This window comes from Ammospiza nelsoni, chromosome 1, assembly GCF_027579445.1.
Source record: "Ammospiza nelsoni isolate bAmmNel1 chromosome 1, bAmmNel1.pri, whole genome shotgun sequence".
Taxonomy (NCBI): domain Eukaryota; kingdom Metazoa; phylum Chordata; class Aves; order Passeriformes; family Passerellidae; genus Ammospiza; species Ammospiza nelsoni.
The window spans coordinates 46,842,763-46,866,576 of NC_080633.1; the positions used below are offsets into that span (position 1 = coordinate 46,842,763).

The 23,814-nt window shown below is 35.2% G+C and overlaps 1 protein-coding gene across 1 annotated transcript in view; it reads left to right on the forward strand.

Moving 5' to 3' along the window:
• Positions 1-23,814, forward strand: part of BBS9 (Bardet-Biedl syndrome 9) — a 286,159-nt gene that overhangs the window by 112,521 nt on the left and 149,824 nt on the right. The window contains exon 20 of the mRNA XM_059481140.1: positions 15,776-15,958. Coding sequence (XP_059337123.1) covers positions 15,776-15,958 — 183 coding nt within the window. The remainder of the gene's footprint in view (positions 1-15,775; positions 15,959-23,814) is intronic.

Genomic DNA, 23,814 nt, shown 5'->3' on the forward strand with positions numbered 1-23,814 from the left:
GCAGGGGTAAGGCTCTTTAATGGAGCAGCAGGTGAATTGAGAGGCTGATATCACATGGAGAAAAACAGATAACACGAGCACTCACTAGAAAAGACTAAATGAAAGGGGGCAGTTTCAATTAGCAGGGATAATTACTGACAGAAGTACCCCTTGCCATTTTGAAAGGGATTTTGTCCATCAGTACTTTGATAGTAACTCCTGATAGTGGTAGTGATCTTTGAATGTTGAAAATGGTAAATATTAAGTTTGAGAGAAAGATTTATTTTATTTAATAGAGAACTTCTTTTTCTTAAGTGAATTATTGTATCAAGGTTACTCTTTGCTTCAGTTTGTTTCAGTTTTTCTGTTTCTGTGAATATTGTTATGACTGATAGCAGTTGAACATGTTTCCTCTACACACAGAAAGCTCCTTTTTAAGAATAGGATTATATATTAAGAATTATGCATATTTAATATATTTTATATAATTAGATATTAAGAATGAATTATATATCTAATTATATATATCTATCTATTATAAATATATATTTTTTTAGATAGATATATATCTATATATCTATATCTAGATATAGATAGATATATATCTATATATATATCTATTATAAATATCTAATTATATAATTAGATATTAAGAACATCTATTGGAAAAAATGTATTTTTCTAGCTTGCTTACGTTCTGCACTTGATTTTTTTCTGCGTGTAAAATCTCAGTTATGCTGAAATCAGTGACAAAGCTTTCTTTTCTGGTTTCATTAAAGTAGAGTCAATTTTATATTTTATAACTGGTCAAGATTTACTTTTTAAAAACAGAATTACTATAGAACAACTGTGTAGCAAAAAAATCTATGTTTTTACACTTGTTGACAAACAAAAAAAAAGACAAAAAAGTTTGACCTGCACATACTATATTTAATAAATTAATTTTGGTTAATTTTAAAGCACTCAGATCATACTAGAAAAGCAGGTTATAATGATGTTTTTCCCCCAAGTAAAGGCAACCACATCAGTGAGATTTTCTGAAGCAATAACTTTCTAATAAACATTTAGGCTGCCTTCTGTATAACTTGGCTTGTAAGCTCTGTGACACCCTAAGCTACCACAGGTATGTGAGGTGTATTCCAAACTGTAGTTTTTGAGTCTTTCTTGTTATTACTAATGTGTTTTGTAGTATGGGTGTGTAGTTAGATCTACAATATTTAATATTGTGTTTCAAAACCTGCTTGCTATGTGGATTCAGTGTATAGTTGTCTGTGATAAAATTTCAGGTTCAGACAATGAATAACTATTTTACATTGGTCTAAAAAAACTTTTCCTCTGTCACAAAATTTGTTTACCTGTAGCTTTTTGTAATACTAGGAATAGCACAAAAAAAGTAAAACAACTGAGCCCCATATAAAAGAGACTTGTTTGCTTTGAGTGTATGTTGATTGTTTTTCAGCTGTACTTTGACTTTTAAGTAGAAGGATAGACTTATGTTGGAATGGTTTGTTTCAATGGGAAAAAATACTGTTAACAGTTTTCAGGTAAAACTTTAGATCCTTATAGACAGAATTAATTAGATTTTGGGCTGCATGAATCAAAACCCAAATGTACTAAAATTTTCTTCTTAAGGGAACTAAAATGTTTCTGGTTAATTTCTCTGTGGATGACTTTTCTGGCTGCTTTTGCAGATTTAAAACATGTTACTATTCAAAAGAAGTTGTCGGTAATTTTGTGTCTTTACTGTGCTGCTATATGGAAGGAAAAAGTTGTGGGGAATACCAGTATGTAACATGCTTTGAGCTTATTTCTATTCTCCTTTTTTCATTTTGCTGTCATGTGAAGATCTGACTCAGAATACATGCCTTGGTGTGTATGCACCTCAAGACACCTATTGTCCTTCGAGGGTATATTGAAGAGAAGTGAATAAAGGAAGGGAGGATAGAGTTCTGTAGTCATTTGCAGGAAACTGATTGTCCCAGTCAAAATGGAGCTGTGGAAAACAGAACCTAACAATATTGTGGATAGTTTTGTGCTTGATCCTAAGGAATTATTGAGGAGTGTCTCCAGTGTGCAGAACAGGAGGACTGATAAGTGAGGTGATATAGTCATTGCTCTATTGCCTTGTTTTAAGAAGGCTTAGAGTAATGCCAAGTAACCTGACCGTCTTGGGGATACCTTTATTTTTCACTGCAGAAAAAAGCAATGAAAACTGCTTGCAGGATACCTTTCACAGAATATCCTGAGTTGTAAGGGATCCATAAAGATCATCAAAATACAACTCTTTTGAAGATGAATAATATTTTCAGAAACAAGTAACTAAGGGATGCAGGTTTTTAATGTATTTTTAAAACTATTTCCTCTACCACAGCTCTGTATGTGGATAGTTCAGTCATTCTACTGAGATGTGGGATGCTAAGGGAAATAGTGGAAATAACTCCCAGTGATAGTGCAATGCTGGGAATGCTTCTCAAGTAGAATTAACAAACTGTGTGCAGGAAATTAGGAGTATCTAACCTACAAATTTGGTTACTATGTTTTTTAAATTGGTAGATATAAAAAATTCAAACAAGATCCCTCAATAATCAGTGCAGTATTAAGTTCCAAATGTTCCAATAATTCTCATCATGTGGAGCTGTTTTCTATACTTTGTTTTTGTTTTGGAGTATTGTGAACAGTAGGGGAAAATGCCATTCATAAGCATATGTGTTGCAAAAACATTGATTTTAGTTTATCTCATTATCACTTAAGGGCTCATCACTAAGTCACGCCTATAAATGCGGTATTAAGGGTAGCTGGTATTGTAAAAATTAAAATTTTTAATCTCTTCCAACCTTTTCAGTGTTTTTAGGAAAGAAAAAAGCTAAGATCTCTTCCTCCTCCCTGCAGTTTTAGGGTTCCTTATGCAATGTTGTGAGGCATGAGAATACATCTGCACTGAAATACTCAAACACAGCGACATCTTGCTTACAATCTGTCAGTCGTTTGAATCAAGTTAAGGGAAAGACATTTATTGATAACGAATTGATTGTCTCTGATGAGATGAAATTGTCCTTTGATTCTATTTCTCATATGGACTTCATGGCTTAGGGTCATTTATGGATATCCCTTGAAAAAGGTGGGAATGCTTTGCTATGATATAGGTGGGTGAGATTCGCAAAAGCAGATTTCATCTAGGGAAGTTTGATTTTCTCTGTAGTCAACGGAGACAAAGAAGGGTCTTCTGGAGTCAAAGACATTGAAAGTTAGGTACCTTCTATTGTTAAAAAAAAGTTAATGGTCTCTCCACTCTTTTATAAAGGGAATTAAGGGAAACTAGCCACCTCAACTTACAATTTTTCTTTGTGGATCTCACTCTGTTTTAAGCAGCTGTGGTCTTCTATTTGCTCCAAAAGAAAGCAAGAGTACATATCTTCCTGGTTCCTCATAGTTTATTTGCACTGTGTGGGTGGCAGGCACTTCTTCCTCCAGTTCCTTTAACCATAAGTTCTGCAATGGAGTTATATCCTTTGGGAAATTATTTTTGTCTTATATATTCCCCTAGGAATTTTCCATTTCCATTTAGTAAAGAACATCGTGTTTGGTTCATATCCTCATTGCACAGTGGGTTCTCTATAGTAGTTCTTTCCGCAGGAATGGTGCTCAATAATTCTCTCCAGTCACATCATTTAACAACCTGCCAGCTGTGTGCTTCCTTACATGATCAATGGAGCTCAGAAAGTTTGTTCTACACCTCATGTGAGGTTTTATCTATTTTTATATATTTTCACCATTAACTTTTGACAAGTGGCTTAGCATCACTTTAGAGGGAATTACTTACATGGAACCTGTCAATGCAGTCTGATTCCAGCTGTGGGGACTGCAGTGTGAGTCTCAAATGCCATCTTTCTTTATGGACTCCTAACCAGATTCCAAGGCATCTCTTGGAAACAATGGAAGCAGGCACTGGAGGTGGTCCTAGAAAAGATATGAATATGGACTATTCATGAATATGAGTGAAAATAGACAATAGTTTTTCCTTAAGTTCCTATCATTTTATCCATGTTGAGTTTTGCCCTCATCCATAACAAATACTTCTTTCCCTCCACCTCTCCTACCCTGACAGATGCTGAAGGAAGAGAGCATTGCTACTCTTTCAGGGGATGTAACTGTATAACTTAGGTCATGTTTCTGAGCTCCACCAACTGAAAACATCAAAGTGAATTTGTTCTGATATTTGGCCAACTTATTTAGTCATCCCTCTAGACAAAAAGTTTATCTGAATTTTTGGTCTGCAGTGTGGCTAGAGTGTACGCTACCCAGATGTGTTTTCCTAACTTTGATGCAATAGAATAAAGGAAACATAAATACCCTTTTGAATACATCTTGTTATGACAGTAATAGTTGAAACTAAGTTAAAATTATTAGATTTGACTGAACTGGGGCATGAACTTCAGCTGTATTACATCAGGGGAAAAAGAAAAGTGTTTAAATTAAGTTTTTGGGTATTATTTTAAAGGAAAATCTTTTCTTATCAGAAAGCCTATCTCAGCCAAAATCAGTAAGAGCATTTGTTACTAATTTAGTGGGGTGTGTTTGCATGTGATTATATATTAGTGTTGAAAAGTGAGCTCTTTCCTGTTCTACATAATTGAGTGGATATGCAGTGGAATTATCCTTAAACTTCTGCTCAGACAATGAGGAGATTTTTCAAGATTTGAACCAGAGAAAGTTACAAGGTTAATTATCACATTTCAGACACTGAATTGTACCTGACACTTGCTATCTTTACCCTGTGCTTCCCTACCTCTAGCAGCCCCACTGGGAATCTTAGCCTTAGCAGGACTTAAAATTTTAAAACTGTACATCTTTTTCCATCTCCTCCATAAGCTCAGCTGCTTGTTAGAATAAAGGAGAAGTTGAGGAATCATATGTTTGCATGGAAAGTTGTTATCTAAATGCATTAAGGCTTGTACATTTGATGGTGTCAGAATTTTCCTTCATGGATAAAATGGCTTTCTTCTAGGAAGCAATGGTGAACTGTGAATCTTTGAGTGTGACTCCAAAGACTTTTAAAAAGTGAGAGATTCTTCCCCTTAACTCCAGGTGGCCTGAACTGTTTTGCCTTTCTGTCAGCATGCTAGGGTAATAGGTAGTGAGGCTAGGTCAAAAACAGGTGAATTTGCCACATAGCTCTTTTTTTTGATAGAGAATTGGTGCCAAACATACTGGGAGGTGTTTAATTATACTGTTTACTAGCTCTTCCTTACTTCCATATTTTCATTCATTTTGAGGAGACAACAACAATGAGGGATATGAGTGGAGCTAGTAGTTGTCCCACTGCAAGTAGGTATAAAGTCGTATTTCCAAAAACATTAGTGAAGGACTTTTGCCATTACTGCCAATTGTGAATTGTTTTTTGTGACATAAGTGCATCAGTAAATACTGTATTTTGAAATGAAAGTCAGAAAGCCATATAGCTTCAGCTATGTTTAGAAGTGTACCAGGAGAATGGCACAGAATGTTATGCTGAACAGTAGTCTCACCCCTGTGAGTATGTATGTGCATATATAATGGCAGACTTACTTTTTGAAACTTACCCATAGCCTGTGGTGAGATATGCTTACTTCATTAGAATAATCCTCAGTTAAATGATTTTTACACTCTAAAATAATCAATTGTTTTGTGGCTCATCTTATTTTGAACATAAATTTTTTGGGATTAATATTTTCTTACTTTGGTTTGTTGGGGTTTTTTTGTGTGTTTTGTTTGTATGTTTTCTTTTAATTTTTTAAAAAATTAATATTGTTTTTATTTCTGCCTAAGTTCTAAATCTTAAGTTTAACTGGCAGAATGCACTGCCTAAGTTTATTGTGCGGCCAAGGCAGGTGGGCTGGTAAAGAAAACTGCACCTGGTTGTGTACCTGTAGGCTGTGTGCTTGTGAATTAGCAGGGTATTTCAGGTGGGAATTTCCTTAATTCTTCACTTTGAGAGAAGAGTTAGAAGGTGCAGTTCCAGGTGTGCAGAAGAATGACTATCCTTGGCCATTATCTGCAGCACAACTAATTCGGTGACCTAAAAATATATGTTCTTTTCATCAACAACTGAAGATTTGCTGTTGAACACACTGCAATGTTACTTCAGGTGTTTTTGTTTTGTTCTCTTTCTGTAGGTCGAGGGTTTCAGGCAGGGATATGATGCAGCTCTTTGCTGCTTCATTATTAGGTTAAGACTGCCTGCTGTGTGATTTGGCAGTAGGATATTTTGGTCTTTCAGTACTTGTCTTGCCCCCAGAAAATGAAAGTACCCTACTAAAAATAATCATACCTGTGTGGCAGTACCTGTTGACTTAGAAGTTTAATGTCACATGAAGTAGGATGCAGTTCATAAAGGGTTTTTTGCTGGGTATTGTGGTGAAGAAAGCATTAATGTGGTCTGTGCTGTACTTCATCTGTGGAGAAACACAAGATTTTTTTTTGTCTGAAATATATTGTTGTAACACCTTGTATGAACAATGAATTTTTACTTTCCTAAATGATGCCATGATGTTTTTGAAACATTTTTTTTCCTCCTAGTAAATCCAGTAATACTACAACTTAAATCTCTGCTTCATTTTCTTCAAGGTTAATAGATTGTGGTTTTTGACAGAGTTTTACAAAATCTGTATTTCATTGTGATGTTCCTATGTTTGGAAGTGGTTATGTCTCTTCCAGTAAAAAAAGAAGAGAAGACATTATGGAAAACTTGTAATTCAAAGACAAAGTATTCAAGCAAGCAATTCATGTATGATGACCTTTGCACTTTGACTTGGGAAGCAGTACACATGTACTGTCATGTGTTCTCAGGATGTTACTAATAAGAGAGAAAGTCTATAAGTGTCTCAAAATAGAAAAGTAGTTTTAATGAGAGAGGTCCTGAAATTAGTGTTATAGTTAAGCCTGAGCTTCTAATTAGCCTGCCATCCATTTTCTTTGGTTTCTATGTTTGGAATTTGTTTCCAGAATGTGTAGTTTTAATTTAATCATTCTTAGCCTTACTTTTACTCTTAGACACTGTATTAGTCAACCACAATGTTTTTTAATTACTTAAAATTACTAGCTCCATCTGAATGAGGAGTTCTGGAAATTTTTTTCAGTTAATTCAGTATAAAGCAGAAGTGCCAAAATTGCAAGTGGGATTGGCAGTGGCTTGGAATTCGGGTTAGAACTTCTCTATCTTCAGCTGGCTTGCTGATTTGTTTGATGTTGATACTTTTATTGTTAAAGGTCTCAGAATAGAATTTGGTGGAATAGCTTTGTGTTCATTTATACAGAGGGGAAATATCTGTATTATGCATTACTTGGATTTGTTCTTATTGCTCTTTTCAAGATGTATTTGTCAACACATTTTTCTTTTTCATTATTACAATAAGATATAGATATGAACCGAAGTTGTTCTAGGACTTGTTTTACAGTGTATTTTCTGGGAAGCAATAATTTGTGGATTTATTCTAGATTTCTAAAACTACTCTCATCACGTGATATCTAACATGCTGCAAATGCTTTTCCCCCTCACTAGATGCATATGACTGATAACAGTGAGAGTAGTGGTCCTTGACAGGATGAAATCTTGCCTTTACTGAATGGATGCTGTGCTCCCACTGGGGTAAATGAATCCTTAATTTGACCCATTGAGCTTCATTGTACATTAATTTTTGCAGAAGTACAATCTGATATGTTTGTCTTGATTTCTTGGCCATCCATAATTTAACTGCTCTGATAGGCAATTAAAACTTCTCCGGTTGGGTCTTCTGGTTTTTCAACTGTTTGTTTAGGTACAAAGCTTATTTAAACACACTGTTGAAGCATTCAACTTCAACTGTTTAATTTTTTTTTCTTTTATTGTAAAGTCTTTTTGTTCATCATTACATAATGCCATGTATTTGGTGACACAGACCAAGCTCTCCACCTCTCTGTCTCCATTTAGCTCATGTTTGGCTGTATTTTATATACATTGCTGCCAATTCAACCACAGCTTCACAATGAAACTCTGTCTTCAACATTCATTGACTATCACAGATTCTGTGACATATCTGTGTGCTATTTAGCACATCCCTTTGCCTAAATAGAACTTTTGTTTTGAAGGGTTAAGTAAAGGATTCATTGTAACTCAGTGTGTTCTTGGGTTTTATGTAATTTGTAACAGATGTTGCTTCACTTGGATAAGCTACTAATTTTATAACTCCACTTTTAAATTTGGATTTTGTAATGTAGAACTTATTTTTAAATGCATTGCAAAGTGCCATATATATTTTGGAACACGTTTGTAGCATAATTCCAAGAATTTTTCCCCCCCATCTTGGTATTTAACAGTTGTACCAAATAAAAATTTGTTACTTTTACTCACTGTTGCAATTTCTCACAGGCAAAACTGTTTGCAATATTTACCTGTGTGTAGACCATTGAGAGGAGGTGTCAGGTATTTAAATAATCATCATTGTATTGTTAGTATCGACCATATTAACTCATCTGGTGTCTCAAAATTGGTAAATTCTTAAAAACAAACACAAAAAGCCAATAATATAGGAAAAAAGAGACAAATATAGAAAAGTATATTAAACAAGTTAAAATAATCTTAACTGTAATCCTTACTGCAGATGGGACATCAGAGACAAAAGGAATTCCTCATTTCTGTTCCCATGGCTTTACACAAGGAAGCTCAGTCAAGGATGGGCAGCAGTATAAAGCACTAAGATGGTTTAAATAAGCAGTAAACTGGCAACACTGATGGGAATAAGCAAGTTTTGCCACTACATTAGTGTTGCTAATGATAGTGGAACCCTGGAAAAAGTTAAAGATAGAATCTAAAATGTTAGGCTTTGTGCTTTCCCAGATCAACTGCACCTACGTAAGCAGTATGATAAATTATATAATTGTTAGATGTGATGATTGTTTAGTAATTAAATGTAATTATTATATAACCGTAAGAAGAATAGTGAGAAACTATGTTGGAAATTCAGAGAGGGGCTAAATTTATGTATACAGTAGAACAATATAAGTTTAATAATTAGCATGAAAGTTATGTAATGATAGAGTATAAAACATGATCATTTCGGATGTATGGTTGGAGTCAGATTTGGGTTGAATACACCCCGATTCCCAGAGCTCTAAATAAAAAGCACCGCATATAATCCCCCGTGATTATGTGTTTTTGAACACTAACACTAAGACAGAAAAAATTTTGAAATTGATTTATACACATGAAGAGCTGCATGTTAAGTATCAAAGGAATATGAATATCTTACGTTAATTAGAATGTACTAATTTAAAGTAGAGCTAACCAGGTGGTCTTCATTCTTGGATTTTACTGGGAAGGTTGTTTATATACTTAGGACAGACAAAATAGAAACTTTCTATGGAACAGGGTGACATTGATCTATCAGGGTTTTAATTTGGGTTTAAATGTATTGGTACTCAAGTACTTTTGGGTAATGCACTCAGGTGTCTGGGTTTCTAAACCCACTAAATATTTTGCAGTAATTTTCAAAAATAATTTTATCCAGACTATAATAATGTAGATAAAAGGTGGAGAGACTTCTGAAGAAGAAGCCTATTTTCTTAATGAGTATTCTAAAGAGGAAAAAATTAAGAAGCTCGAGATAATTTTCCTTTTGAACTGACCATATTTATACTACTATGCTGCTGTATAGCTGAAATTATATTTACTTTATCCCCAAAGATTTTCTTATTGACATCATTGTCACTAGTTCTTAAAGTGAAAGAATTAAAATAAATGATGAAGCATGATTCTCTGTGGCTATAAGCCACTCCCGCTTTGGTTTTGTGTAAGACACAGTTTGATATTTGTGAAGTTGCAAAAGAGGGTTCTCAATATAAGCAGTACATGCATTTAGCTCTTATAAGTGTTTGAGTTGACTGTCATCAAAATGTGCAGCCTTTGTTATGCTTGTAGATGGTATTGCTTTGTGGTAAAATCCAATTTAGAAAGGTGCAGTAGAGCTGTTAGTGATAATTCTGTCTTGGAAGCAACAGAAGAAAACAAAACCACACAGCTTCCCTGACAGCCCTCAGTATTTTCTTAATCTAACTCTTGTTTTCAGAGTTACAGACTGCTATAGTAATTACTCGTGTTAATTTCATGTTCATCAAATGAGGCAGTAGATTTTCAGGAGGTAGCTGTGTGCATCCAGATAAAGCCTGGGTCATCATGCTGCAATGTCTTTTGTCTCTGCTGTCTTCTCTCATCAAGGCCATGTTGAGCTTCACTTGAAAGTCGAGTATTTGGCATCTAGTGAATTGAAGCTTTGTTGTCATCATGGTGGTCCTGTGCCACAATTTAAAGAGCTGCAGTCATGGTTAGCACAAGCTGAGACATTCTCATAAGGGTCAGATAATTGTGGCCTGGGGTACTTAATCCCAACGTGCGCTCTCACGTCGCCACTGCCGCGCTGTGGGAACGCCGCGGCATTTAGAAGTGCTCCCTTGTGACAGGGACGTGCTCATTCTTCCTGGTGACGGAGCGCTCGATAAAGATCGCCCTCTGACATGGATATCTCTGCCCACATTCCATAAAGCTTCAGTCACCTGTCAAAGGCTCTGTGCACAATGGCTGTTGAGTGAGATGGTCTGCACAGGGAATCAGGCTGCTAATCACTCCTTCTCTGTCTTGGAAACTACTTTGAGACTTGCCTGTTTAAAAAACCACAAAGTTTACTCCTAGAGCAAGGGCATTAAGAATTTTATATATAGAGGTAAAAAAAGGGGCTTGTAAGAAAAAACATATTTGACTTCAAATGCCTACACATCCTATGTGAATTAAGATATGTGATGGAGACTTCTTAAAACCACACACAAAAAATTGTTAGGCCTTGTTTTAGGTTTGGCAACTGAGTTGTATTTCCTTCTCTAAAACTGGGAAAAGAGTGAGACTAGAAGTAAATGTCCTGTTCAACAGCAATGAAGAAGCCATAATTAGCATTTCTCAGGTCTCCAATTCTTCCTGCTTTATATTCATTAACATCCTGCTTAATGAAGATCTAATTCTGCTTAAAAGTAGTTGAAAGGGGTTAGGTCAATTAACTTTCTTCCAATAAATTATTCTGTAAAAACAATTGCCAGAAGAGACCCGTGAGCTTCGTGATCCATGTGTTCATTTCAGAATAGTTAAATTTCCAATGTTACCTTTCATATTGTAACAAAATTTTCATACAAGAGTTGCTCATAAGTGCTATGGATGGCACGTAAAGAGATTCTCTATTCCTTATATGCCAAAATTCTGTTTCTTCATACTTCATTTCTGCTAAAAGTAAAGTTACTTCAGAATTCTGGAAGCTGAACCAAGTATATTAGAACTAGATGACAGTAAGACTAGTTGGCTATTTTTTTACCAGTTGTGAATAGCTGTTTTTTTTCTTCTTCTGTTTAAATAAAAAAACAGAAAACCATATTATCTGTCACTTTTTCCTGTTTTCCATTTTAGGATATGGCATAAAATCTGGCAGGGTTTTCAGTCCCAATGGTGTTAGGGACTCCAAGAAAATATACTACCAACACAAAGGAAGCTCCCTGGAACTTCATGCTCATTTCTTGCCCTTTATTTTTTCAAAATTATCTTCAACTTCCTATCCAGCTAAGAAGAAAGTGTTTTGTATTTTTGGAATTGTGTTTGTATTTTTTTATATTATTAGAAGAAGCCTGGGAGAGTCAATATTATGGTCCATTATTGCCTCAAGAAATTTGTCTGCATGTACAAGAGTGGGCTATGTTGCAAGCCTTTTTCAAAAGGCATAACTAATTTTGAAGTTATTGCTGGATGTTAAACAAAGACCTAAAAATATCTTACATTACCTCTAATGATGGAGAACTCTGACTGGTTTTAAAACTTGCATCAGCATTAGTTTACAGTTTTCACATGCTTGACATCTTACAAGACCTACTTAGCAATGAAAAAAGCATGGAGAGACATCTTTCTGCTTAAACACTTAAGGCCGAAAACATTGAGAAATGTTCTGTACTTGGAAATTATTGAAGTCAAATCCTTGTAATAGTGATGGGGTATGAAGTTCTTAAGACTATAAAAAAAAAAATCTGGATTTCATTTCTACCATTGCAAGTGACAGTATGAAATGTAGTAAAAATGTTAAACATGATCTTTGTCTAGAGATAATTACTTGTTTTTTTACAGTATATTTTCATAATAACTTAACTGGCCTTTACTTTTCTGTAGTTACATGTGTTGAAATAGAGTAGGGATCTGTTCAGAAAAAAAAAATATAAATCAAAAGCGAGTTTTGATCAGTTATAAAAATATATGTTCAATATTGTATATCCACACTATTTCAGTATCTCTTAAATATTTCCTGCATCAGATACTTTCCTTTCATTCATAAATTTTAGAAAGATCATTTGAAAAACTTATTTTTAGTTTTCTTTGTTTGAAAGCTTTGTGATATTGAAGAAGGAGAAAGAAAAATGTTAAGTAGGCAATGATAGGTCTTATGCCATATAGATGGACTTTTTACTTAATAGTTTCCAGTTGGTCTAAAATCTTTATGTGTAAGCTACATTTGAGACTGTCAGTTGCAATGCATTTTCCTACCTATCCTGTGAAAAAGTGAGACAGGGAGAGGTTTTCTTTTTTTATAAGATTTTATATCTATTTAGAAAGTTGATAAAATAGATATTAAACAGATTGAACAGCTACTCTGGGAACTGAAAATAAAATTGGGAAATGATGGAGAAATCATGATTGAGTCTGAAGAGACAAGGGTCTCAGATTGCAAAGGGTACAGATCCTTTATGTTCCTCAAATATTACAAAATATAAATAGAGATGTTCAGGCAAAATTAAAATGATTAAAAATATTAATGTCATGTTGTTAAAACTTACTCATTCCTAAATTCCGCAAGTGTTTGAATGAAGAGCCCCAGAATAATTCTAAAATTTGTAGCTCATGTCCTGGGAGATTTTTAGGGTAATTTTACTCCATGAGAAAAGATTTTTTCCCCCCCTCCTGTCAAGTATTTACTGTGTAACCATGTATTGTCAAGGAATCTTTAGTCTTGAGGCTTTTTAAAAATTACTACATCTGTGTGTGCCTATGTTATAGTGTGGTAATTCATATTGTATTGTCATGTGTCCTGGATATTCCAGATCTCAGAAAGCTATATTGGGTCACTTCATCTGTTAACAGAATAATTAGTGCTTAGAAGTGGTTTTTCCTCCTCCTTGTTATTTCTGTAAGTTTAAAGTAGAGCTTGTATATGTGCAGTTATCTGAAGATTTAATTACTATGTTTCAGTGACCTGCAATGCTTAAAGACTGCACATCTCCTTTAGAAACTTAGGTCTACCACTTTTATAACATTTGCCTAATATTATTGTGCATGAGAACTGTAGAATTTTGTGCCAAAGAAGAACTTTTAATAGTTGTTCTTCTTAAGGGTTTTTATGAAACTGCTTTCAAAATAGGTTTTGGACTTGGTACATCTGGTATTGTTTGGAAGTACTGGGATATATTTGTTTTACACCTAGAGCCTGTGAAAAGGTGAGCATCTCCTTTGTTCATGTTTATAAAATAGGAAGGAAACCTATCCTTAAATGAAGGCTCCATAAGGTAAAAGGCCATGTCAGTTACTTCTCTTTATGCTGTTTGTGTTTCTGAAGTACATAGGACAATGTCAGCTAAAATGTAGCACAGAGTGAGAAATCACCTGGGAATTTATGAATGACTCCAGAAAGTAGCCTTTGCTATGTAAGTGGGGTTCAGGTAGTTGTCACACAAGGGTAAATCTGTTTGCTTAGATCTTCAACAAAATTAATGTTGTCTGAGCATTATCCATGGTAGGGTACAGGTAGCTTGCCAGGAATTCTGAATTGTATTGTCCCAGTCAGTGATGACTTTGGTGGAAGCATACCAGTGAATGAGCACACCTCATTAGCATATTAAATTTGTCTTCATTCATTGTTCTTCCCAATTTTTCAGTTGTATATTGGACAGGAAAAGAAATTAGATATTTGAAGGGCTCTGTTAGACTGAGGAAGATTTTACTGTTGTTGCTTGTCTCAGAAAGATGAAGCTGTACGATGCATAAAATTACTGTTACATGGGTCAGAGACAGCTGATGTAGGTTGCTACATAGTGTGCTGCTTATCGGTGGCTTTGTCACCCATAACTCTTGGAAAGTGACTGTGATATGGAACTTCACCTTTTGTAGAACATGAGGTGTGGAAAGCATCAAGGCTTTGGTCAGAGCAAACTGAATGCCAACAGAGATGCATCAGGTGACATGTTGGTGATATCATTACTGTTCTCTGACCAAAGTTTGTATGTTGGTTTTCACTGCTTGGGATTAATTTCTTCGTTCTCCTTCACATGGTTAGCTGGGGTTTTTTGTTTGTCTATTTTGTTACTTGGCTCTGATTTATGTAGTGTTTGGACTCATGGGTGTCCTGTGGGTTTTCTGCTTTATTTGGAAAGATTACATTTTAAAATCTAAAACAAAAGCTATCAACACATTTTGTTTGAAATGTTTCATATTTATAGTTCCCTAAAATTCTGTTTTCTTTATCTTCCCAGTCACATGGGAGCTTGGAGGGAACACACATACATCTCTAATGCCAGCATTGCAGATTAAAAATAGTTTTCTTCCACCAAATGCTAACAGCTGGTTGGCTCTCTTTCCCTGCTGAAGATGCATCATATAGTAGTTTCATTTTCCTGCTGTTGCCAAAATGTTAATGGATCAGGCTCTGCAAGTTGTACTTTGTAAATTCTGCTGTAATACTAATTACACTTAACTGCATTTCTATGAGGCTTTTCACAACTCCAGTCAAGCACCTATTACCCTGTCTTGCAAATGAATAAACAGAAAGTGGTTGAGAGAGGTGCTTTGCGTTGATTTAAATAACAATCAGATAATCAACGCTTCTGTAAACCCAAGTGTTGTTTGGGTAGCATGGAGATATAATGGCACTCCTGAGAACAGGTCTTTTAAGTTGTGCTCCGCCAGGATGAATCCCTAACCTTTGTACCTTTCCTTTACTTGGAGTACTCCAGCGCAAATACTGTGGAAAGTCTCTTGTCATATTGAAGTTACAGCAATTGCCTATTGAAATGATTTCTGAAACGAGTGTCATATAATAGGTTTTCTGGTTTTCCCCATCTTGAAGTACTCAGCAAAACACTTACCGTATTAGAAGTGAATCTGTTAGTTTTATTTTATTTTGAAAATTCTTTCATAATGTCTGGGACTTAAAGTGATATTGCCTTCATATACATGATCCATAATGTTTACATTTTGGCATAAACGCTGAAGGAACTAGGGCAAAATATGGAAAGACATGAGAGTTAATAAAATAACAGATGGCAGCTGTGTTCCAATGGAAATAATTATATGCTGCCTTTTTAATAGCATAAAATCAATGTGTTGTTTTTGATTAATACAGTAGGTTTACTGGTCATATGGAGATTAGTGTGTGATATAAACCTGAAAATTAGTTTGTTGTCACGTATTATGTGATATGATGGGCATTAATTTCAGGAATGCCTTAAAAATATGCTCTAAACAAAATCCTTTCTACACTTACTGTACTAGATGGATTAATCCTGTTGCCATATGGACTTGAAATTGCCTTGGGTATGCAAAAAAAAAATCTAGATAAATGATAATCATTTAATGCTCTGTGGTTTGTGTTTATGGAAAACAGAATTCCTCAGGATCTTCTAAAGGAAAACAAGAGTGTGCCAAAGGTAATTTCAGTGTTGAGTGTTCACGGATGGTAAAATTATATTTAACAGATGTTTGTAATTTTTGCAGGTAATAGCTCTAGCAGATGCAGCAGAAGAAAATCAAGCCAACATGTTCCAGGCATTTGCAAAGTTGAAAAGTGCCACCCATCTGGTGATTATGCTGATTAGTTTGTGGCAGAAGCTCAGCACTGATCAAGTTGCTATTTTGGAAGCTACGTTTTTGCCATTAGCAGAAGATACACAAGAGCTGGTAAGGATCTGTAAGAGCTGCTTAAAAGTTGCACATTCTCACAGCTTTAAATCCTTAAATTTCCTTATTTCTCCCTGTACTTTGCTGAAGACTGTCCTTTGAAGTAATTTAAGTAGCCTTACTAAGTAGGTGTTTGGTGCAGACTGTGCTGATTTCACAGCAAAGTGGATAAGTAGGAGTAGATTATAGAATGTTTCAAAAGAGGACACGGGTGGTGCCAGTTTAATTCTGCTTTGCCTTTCCTTACCAAGCCAAGTAGGAATGCCTCACATAAATTTAGCTGTTTCACCTTCTGTCCTGCGGTTAGGATAAACAGAATAAGACCCCCAGGTTTTGAAGACTCTAGTATGAATGTTCTATAACATACATGTCCACATTCCAATAGAAATATAAAAGGTATGCACAGCAAATACAGTACATACATTTAAGTTTATTAATCATTTGCCATACTTTGTCCTCAGTGTATTTACAGTGGTTTATATAAGGGATGAAACTTATCTCAGCAAAATACTGTGAATAGACAATTTCCTTGTACTCCATTCTGCATTCTGTGGATGTCACGCTAATTCTGTTTTGATTTAATGAGTGTGACCAGGTGAGATTGTGTATAAAATCTGGAGATTGGTCTGTGAACACAAGTAATGCTGTTTATATCCACACTTAAGGTCCACAGCTAAACACTTCCTTAGTTGAATTAAAGAATGTTCTCAACTTAATTAAGAGTTCATCCCCAGTTTGTTTCAACAATTATCTTAGGTACACATTAATTTTAATTTTCATGCTCTGCACAGGGTTTTTGACAATGTACAGTGAATCCAGATTTTGGTGCATACCTGGAATACTTAGAATGGTTTGTGGTCTTTTAGAAAACTTGCACTGGGTTCCAAGCTAATCTAGGATCTTCTGCCATTTCCACCTGGGGGGCAAAAAGTGTTTTGGCATTTTATGTGATATTGACTCATACCAGGCAAAGCAAAACAGTTTTGTTGAGATTTGTTTTGGATTTAGTCCTCATTTAAACTTGGAAAATCAAGCTTTGAAACTGAGGAACGTGCATTCCCATGAACTGAATTCAAAGAAAGTTCCTATGAATCTCCTAAAAGCCCAAACAAACATTTTTTTATGTGACTAATTTTTATTTTGCCATCAGGAATTGGGTTGCTTAGCTGCACGTTTTGATGAAGTATGGTACCATTTGTTGTATCCTGTAATGCAGGATTTTGCTTCAGCCTATATCTCAGTGTGGTTTTAACGTGGTGGTTAACAATGTTCCATGTTGAAGCTGCAAGACTTCACAAGCATTGTAAGGATGTATATCCTGCAGAGCAGTCAGGATGAAAAATGTAAACCAACAACTGGAGGTGGAAATAGAAACAAAACCTTTACAAGATACTGAATTACTTGCCATATTGAAGTTGTTATGGTACCACAGAAATCTGAATGTAATTTAAGAAGCTTAGGCAGGGAATGGGGAAATCTTCTGACATACCAATGATATTTACAGACAGAAGCTTCTAGCTAGTATTCAGGTTTCCTTGTAAGCAGTGAAGTAGAACACTGGTGAAAGAAAATACTCTGAAGAATTTTTATTTACTCTTCAAACAATTCTGCACAATGGTTTGTTGTATTTTTATTTGGAGGCAATGTGTTAGAAGACAGTTTGGATGCAGTCTACATCTCCAGAACATTTTCTGCCTTGTGAGCATTGAACTATGGAAGTGTTTTCTTAAAAAAAGGGAAATGTTTGGAAAACACTGTTAACATAAAAAGAAATGCCTCTTTTACCATAACATCAACATTATTCTCATACATGCCATTTCATTTAGAACAGATTGTATCTTGTTTTCTAGACCTGGCAATCACTTCAGTTAGATATTTAGCAAATGTGAAAGTGGCATTCTCTGTTCTCATTGTGTCACCATTTTTTTCTCAGACTGCTAAATGGTTTCTCTTGCTGTAAACTTTTGTCTAAGAACATATAAAATTTGGGTTTTCTTGTCTGCAATGATATAGTGGAAGAAATACTGCAAACTTGCATATTTTATATGAATAACAGATATTTGGCATCATGTTTTGTTTCTGGCAGTAAATTTCTAACTAACACCTAGATAGCATTGCTTTGATAAAACCGACTAAGCGGGTTGTTCAGTGTTGGAAATACAAGGACATTCCTCTTTTTCAGTGATTCTTTCATGAATGATGCACAGTTGTAGAAGTATAACATCAGAAATATAACGAGATCTCTCTCGGGGTAAATGAGCTAATTCTTCTGATAATGAAGCCACTCAAAATTGATGTCAAAACTGAAGGAAAGTAGTTGCAGGGAAGTTAGCTGCAGTTTTGCCCAATGTACCTTGTTACTGTGACACTAAAATAAAATCCATAGTTAAAATATAGAAGTATATATTAATACTATTTCAGAGCATAGTGTTACAGCTGTATGCAAAATATACTTTCACATGTATACTGGTTTTGAGTTCTGTATTTTTCTATCTGTTGAAATATATGGTAGTAAAACACTTTAGGGCGCTTTTGGAGACAAAAGAATCCATGATTTGTTAATGATGTTAAAAAGTACTAGAGATTTTGTTACATGGAGAGTTGGTCACTGTTCTGCTAGACTAACATATTTGTTATTAGCTTGTAACAGGGACTGACAGCAATTTGAGGTACTATAAAGTCTGAAACAAAAAAACCCCTCATATTCCTAAGGGGTGTTTTTCAGTGATTGTCCTTTACCAAGCTGAGTTTTCTGGATAGAAAAAGATTTGAAAAATGCTGAGTTTGTGATAAAGTATATGTTTACAATAGGAAATCCGTTTGGGAGAGGAGGGAATTTGTCCAGGCTAATTTAAAGGGTTCAAAGGGTTCATGCTACACGGGGTAGTTTTGGTATAATGGTTGGATGGTGTCTGGATTGACTGATGGCTCATATGCCTGATGGTTAAGGTATTAATGCTTTCTTTGTTTAACACATTACAAAGGGAGAATATGTCTGTCAATACAGACATTCTGACTTTAAGACTGATGGAGGGCCCTTAGAAATACAGCCATCAGCAGCAACTTTACTGAAGAGTAAATATTTTCCTAGTTCTCCTGTTGTTACCAAATAATTACATACGAGTGCTTCATTGCTCAGAATCATTTCTTGCTTGTTGTAGTCACATTTGTGTTACTATAGTTAACAGTAACAGCTATAAATCAGTGTTGAGGAAGTACATTTCCATCTCTCTTTATTTATGTTTGGAGTCATACTAACCAAGTAAATGTCTGTATTAGATCTTATGATTTTATTGAAGTTGTAATTTGAAAGAAAAATATGCCTGAGGATGAAATGCATATTTTAATTGACTCTATGATTTACAGTAATTAACTTACTTAAGGGACTATGAATTTACCACTTCACAGTGTTGATTAGATAAAGTTGAAAAATGTACTTTAAGGCAATGATGAAAAAGAAATGGTGTCAGAAAACACTCCTGAAGTGCCTGTAAAAGTCACAGGAGTTACTGTCAAATGTCTCTGCTTACTGTAAGAAGATGATCTGAATGTAATCCACAAAAAAAAAAGAAAGGGAAAGACTAGATTTGGGAAAGACTAGATAGCCTGCTAGGTTTTATGCATGATAGCAAATGGGTTTTACTCTACAGTTCTTGAGGAATGTAAAAAATACCATTTTGTGGAAAGAATCCTTTACTGAGATTAAACTCTCAAAATCAAAGGTAAGGTTATTTCTGTAATTCCAGCAGGATTAATTCTGTCATGACTGACATTAGAAAAAATTTTCTTTGAATTTTCCATTGCCGTCCTCTGCTTTTAAAGCTTTGAGCTAATAATTGTATCTTTGGCAAGAGTAATTTTTATGAACTCTAATTTTTAGAATTTATTGGGAAGTGTCACTTTAGTTCTTGTTATTAATCCAACCTAGCTCTTGATTGCCATACAAATAATCTGGAATTATTTTTTTGTGCCTTAGATTTTCTATATTCCACTTGTCATTGTAACTACTTCTTAAATGCAAAGTTCCAACTGTGTACCAAAAGGAAATATTTAAAAATAGGCTGAAATATTTAATATTTTCTTGTTTGCTATAGGCTAGTACAAATTATCTTTTAGTTAAAATTTCTTAAATGTAACAAAAACCCCTCACTCCAAACCAAATAAACCAACAAAATCCCTCAAAACCACCACAAGGCAGTGGGCCGTGAGGATGGATAACTTGAAGCCAGTTTTACGTATGGTTGTATTCTTTATTTTTGTGAACAGACTAGTTTACAGCAGATACATTATTCCCCTCCTTCTTTTTAGAAACAAGGTGGATAATACATCTGCAGATAAGTGGTTTTAGAGAGAAAAACACATGAAATTTGTTGCCTTTTTTCCAACTTGGAAAATTACATTAAATGACATTCAGTAACATTTTTTAATGATAAAAACTAATAGATAAGTCTTCCTCCTATTTGAGTCACTACCATGAAACAGAATGATTCAGAAAGACTCTTCTGGTACAGTGAACCATCTAAGTCTAAAAGAAATGGGGGCAAAAAGCTAATAAGCTTTAAACCCTTAATCACTAAAATAAAAGGAAGGTGCTTTCTGCTTTGCCCAATAAGCCCCATAATTTTTCAATAAAGAAGATCAGTCTCAGCCTGAAGTTTAGTTTGGTTCAGGGTAACATAAGTTTGTCAAGTGAGGGGAAGAAGGTGAAGAAATGAGATTCCCTGCCCAAGGAAGAGTAGCAAAGGCCTGTATTAGGGAGAAAGATTAAAAATTGAGTAGTGGTGCCTGGTTCGTGCTGATGCGCTTTGCTCATGCGTGTGTATGTGATCCAGCTGGACAATAAGAGAGGTAAAAGACAATGGTTCAAGTACCTCAAACATTCTTTCATGGTATGTTTTGATATGAAAGCAGTGATAGCCTGCTTTCAAGAGGACCAGAGTATACCAGAGATAATAGAGTCATAGAAGCATTAAGGTTGGAAAAGACTTGCAAGATCCTGGAGTCCAACCTTTGTCACATCCAGTCATTTCCTGAACACTTCCAGGGATGGGGACTCCACCACTTCCCTGGGCAGCCCATTCTGATGTCCAACCTGAACCTCCTCTGGTGCAGCTTGAGATGTTGTCTTGTCCTGTTGCTGGTTGTGCAAGACAAGAGGCTACCTCCCACCTGGCTACAATCTCTTTTCAGGGAGGTGAAGAGTGTGGTAAGGTCTCCCCTGAATGTCCTTTTCTCCAGCCCAGCTCCCTCAGTTGCTTTTAGTATGAGTAGGTGGACAGAAAGACACGTGGTTGTAAAGCCACTAATTTACTGCAACTGTTTCTACTTTTGTTATCCTTCAAAGCAGAGTTTCAAACTCATTGATTATTTGACAGTGTTGGAATGTCTAAACACAAAAGATCAAATGTTAAGTAACTTGGACAAAAGAGGAAATTTGAAGACCATAGAGGTGGTCTTACCACTACTGCCAGCGCTATCACAGTTCCTTAAAGTGTCTGGTAACCATTCTCGTCATGCTGTTAATTTTATTTACTGAGAAGACAGTGGGTTATGGCAGCAATAGTAAGTTGAAGACACATTGCACCACTACCTAGTGATCTTCATTTGTAGCTAAACTCATGTAATTCCTCACAGTGAATTCTCTGAGCAGAATAGAAAAGTGCCAATATTATCTTGGTCTGAGAAAGAAGGGCTTAATGTGATCTATTGGAAGCTTTTATAGATTACTAAAAATTTATAATATATGTTTATCTGATGCTTTCCACTTAAAAAGATTATCAAAAGAAGCTATGCCCAATTGTTTTTTCAAATTTTTTATCATTTGCTATTTTTCTGGTGTTTAATAAGAAGGGGCTGTAAGATTCTATTTTTTTAACAGGCTTGCTTCTGGTGGTTGGCAATAGTAATGGTTTTCAAAAAATAAAGCTGTCTCTATTTTTTCCAGATGGCATAAAATTGATTTAAACAAAATTATGCAGAAATAGTATGCATTATGGTATGCATTATTGTCAAAGTTCAAAGGACAGAAAGAATTGTATTCTTGTCTTGTTTAGTTGTATTCCCTGAAAATTGTATCAAGGTCAGAACAAGCATTCAGCCTTGGTAAAAAGCTTATGCCAATGGAGAATCTATTAGAATCTACATATCTATTGGTTATATGTATTTTGATTAAAAAGTTTTGAGAAATAATTTTAACTTGAGCACTGATTTTTTTCTGCTGGTATTGGAGACCCTGAAGTTAATCTTCAGTGCGCTGTGTCTGATGTAAGCAGAGACCTACTTAGGAATCTTATTTCTTGGTGTAAATTAGTCAAGGCAGAACTGTGTTCTGCTTTGATTAGTTTGCTTCCAGCATATATCACCATCTTTTGAAATAATTTGTATATCCTGTGAAGTATTGCAGTTGTAAGAGATGTACTCTTTGTTTAATAAATTAAATAAGCTTCTTTTATCAGACATCTTTCTGTATGTAATATTGTAATGGGGACCTCTAAACTTTCTCTTTGTTAGGGTGATCTGTCTAGTTCAGGTACAAAGAGCCATTTTAGGGTCATAGTAATTACTGAGTATGTGGTGCATACCAGGAGTGCAGATCAGTTGTCATCTAAACTGCTTAATGACAAGAGTGATGCATTACAGTGATTACAGAAATGTTGTTCAGCAAAGGGTCTTAACACTCAATATATATAATCAGTGGCTCTTTCTTTTGCTTTTCTTTTCTTTTTTCTTGTAAAGAAGTTTATTGTCAGTGAAGAATTCCCTTGATATTGTGTCCTAATTGAAAGATCCTCAGACTATTGCTATGCAGTCTTCCAGTAAAAGGGTTTACAAGCAGGATAGAGAGGGATTTTTCACAAGAGCATGTAGTGTTAGGTCAAGGGGGAATGGCCTTAGATTGGAGGAGAGTAGGGTTAGATTAGATACTAGGAAAAAATTCTTTGCTGGAAGGGTGGTGCTGCTCTGGAACAGATTGTGTATCCCCCATCCATGGAAGTGCTCAAGGCCAGCTTGGATGGGCCTTTGAGCAACCTGGTCTGGTGGAAGGTGTCCCTGCCTATGGAATTGGAGGGTCCTGAAAGTCCCTTCCAACCTGAACCATTCTATGATTCTGTGTATTGATCAGTACTGTACTAGCATATTGGAAAGGCAATGGGATTTATGATTGACTGTAAAATTCTGATGGAATTGCTTATATACTGAAAAAACAAATCTGTTTCCTCTTTATTGGAGTATGACCTTTATGTTTTCTAATAGGACAGGGTTTATAGAATTAAAAATTGCATATTTATTGTTGGTTTTACTTTCTGATTGTCTGGCATCAGTTAAAAACTATGACACTTTTATTATAAATACTGTGGTGCTATGTTAGTAGCATTGTATCTAACCATACCTCCCAATAATTTTGTGAAGCTCTCTATTTATATTGAACATGTGCCAATGGTACACAGCAATATTCATCATTCCCCTTCGATCTTATGGTCAGTAATGTTTCTGAGAGGGTGTATGAAGATCAAATCACCAAGTTATCTTTGGTTTTGGGAGAAGTGGAGGGAACCAGTTGTGGTGAGACTGCTTTTGGTTCTGAAGTTGTTGATGGTTGTTCTTGGTTCTAACTTGCAATCATGTAGCATTTCTTGGTCATTACTAGATAACCTATAGCTATTGTTCACATGGTGTGCTGTTGTATAATCTGTCTACTGGAATTTACAAAGATATCATATCACACAGTTAGACAGAGGTAGGTAAATAGGGATATCATACAGAAGACATCGTATGAATTTTTCATCTTGTTACAAGATCCCAGAAAAAAACTCACTTTTTTTAATCATGATTTTAGAGCAGTCATTTTTTCAGAT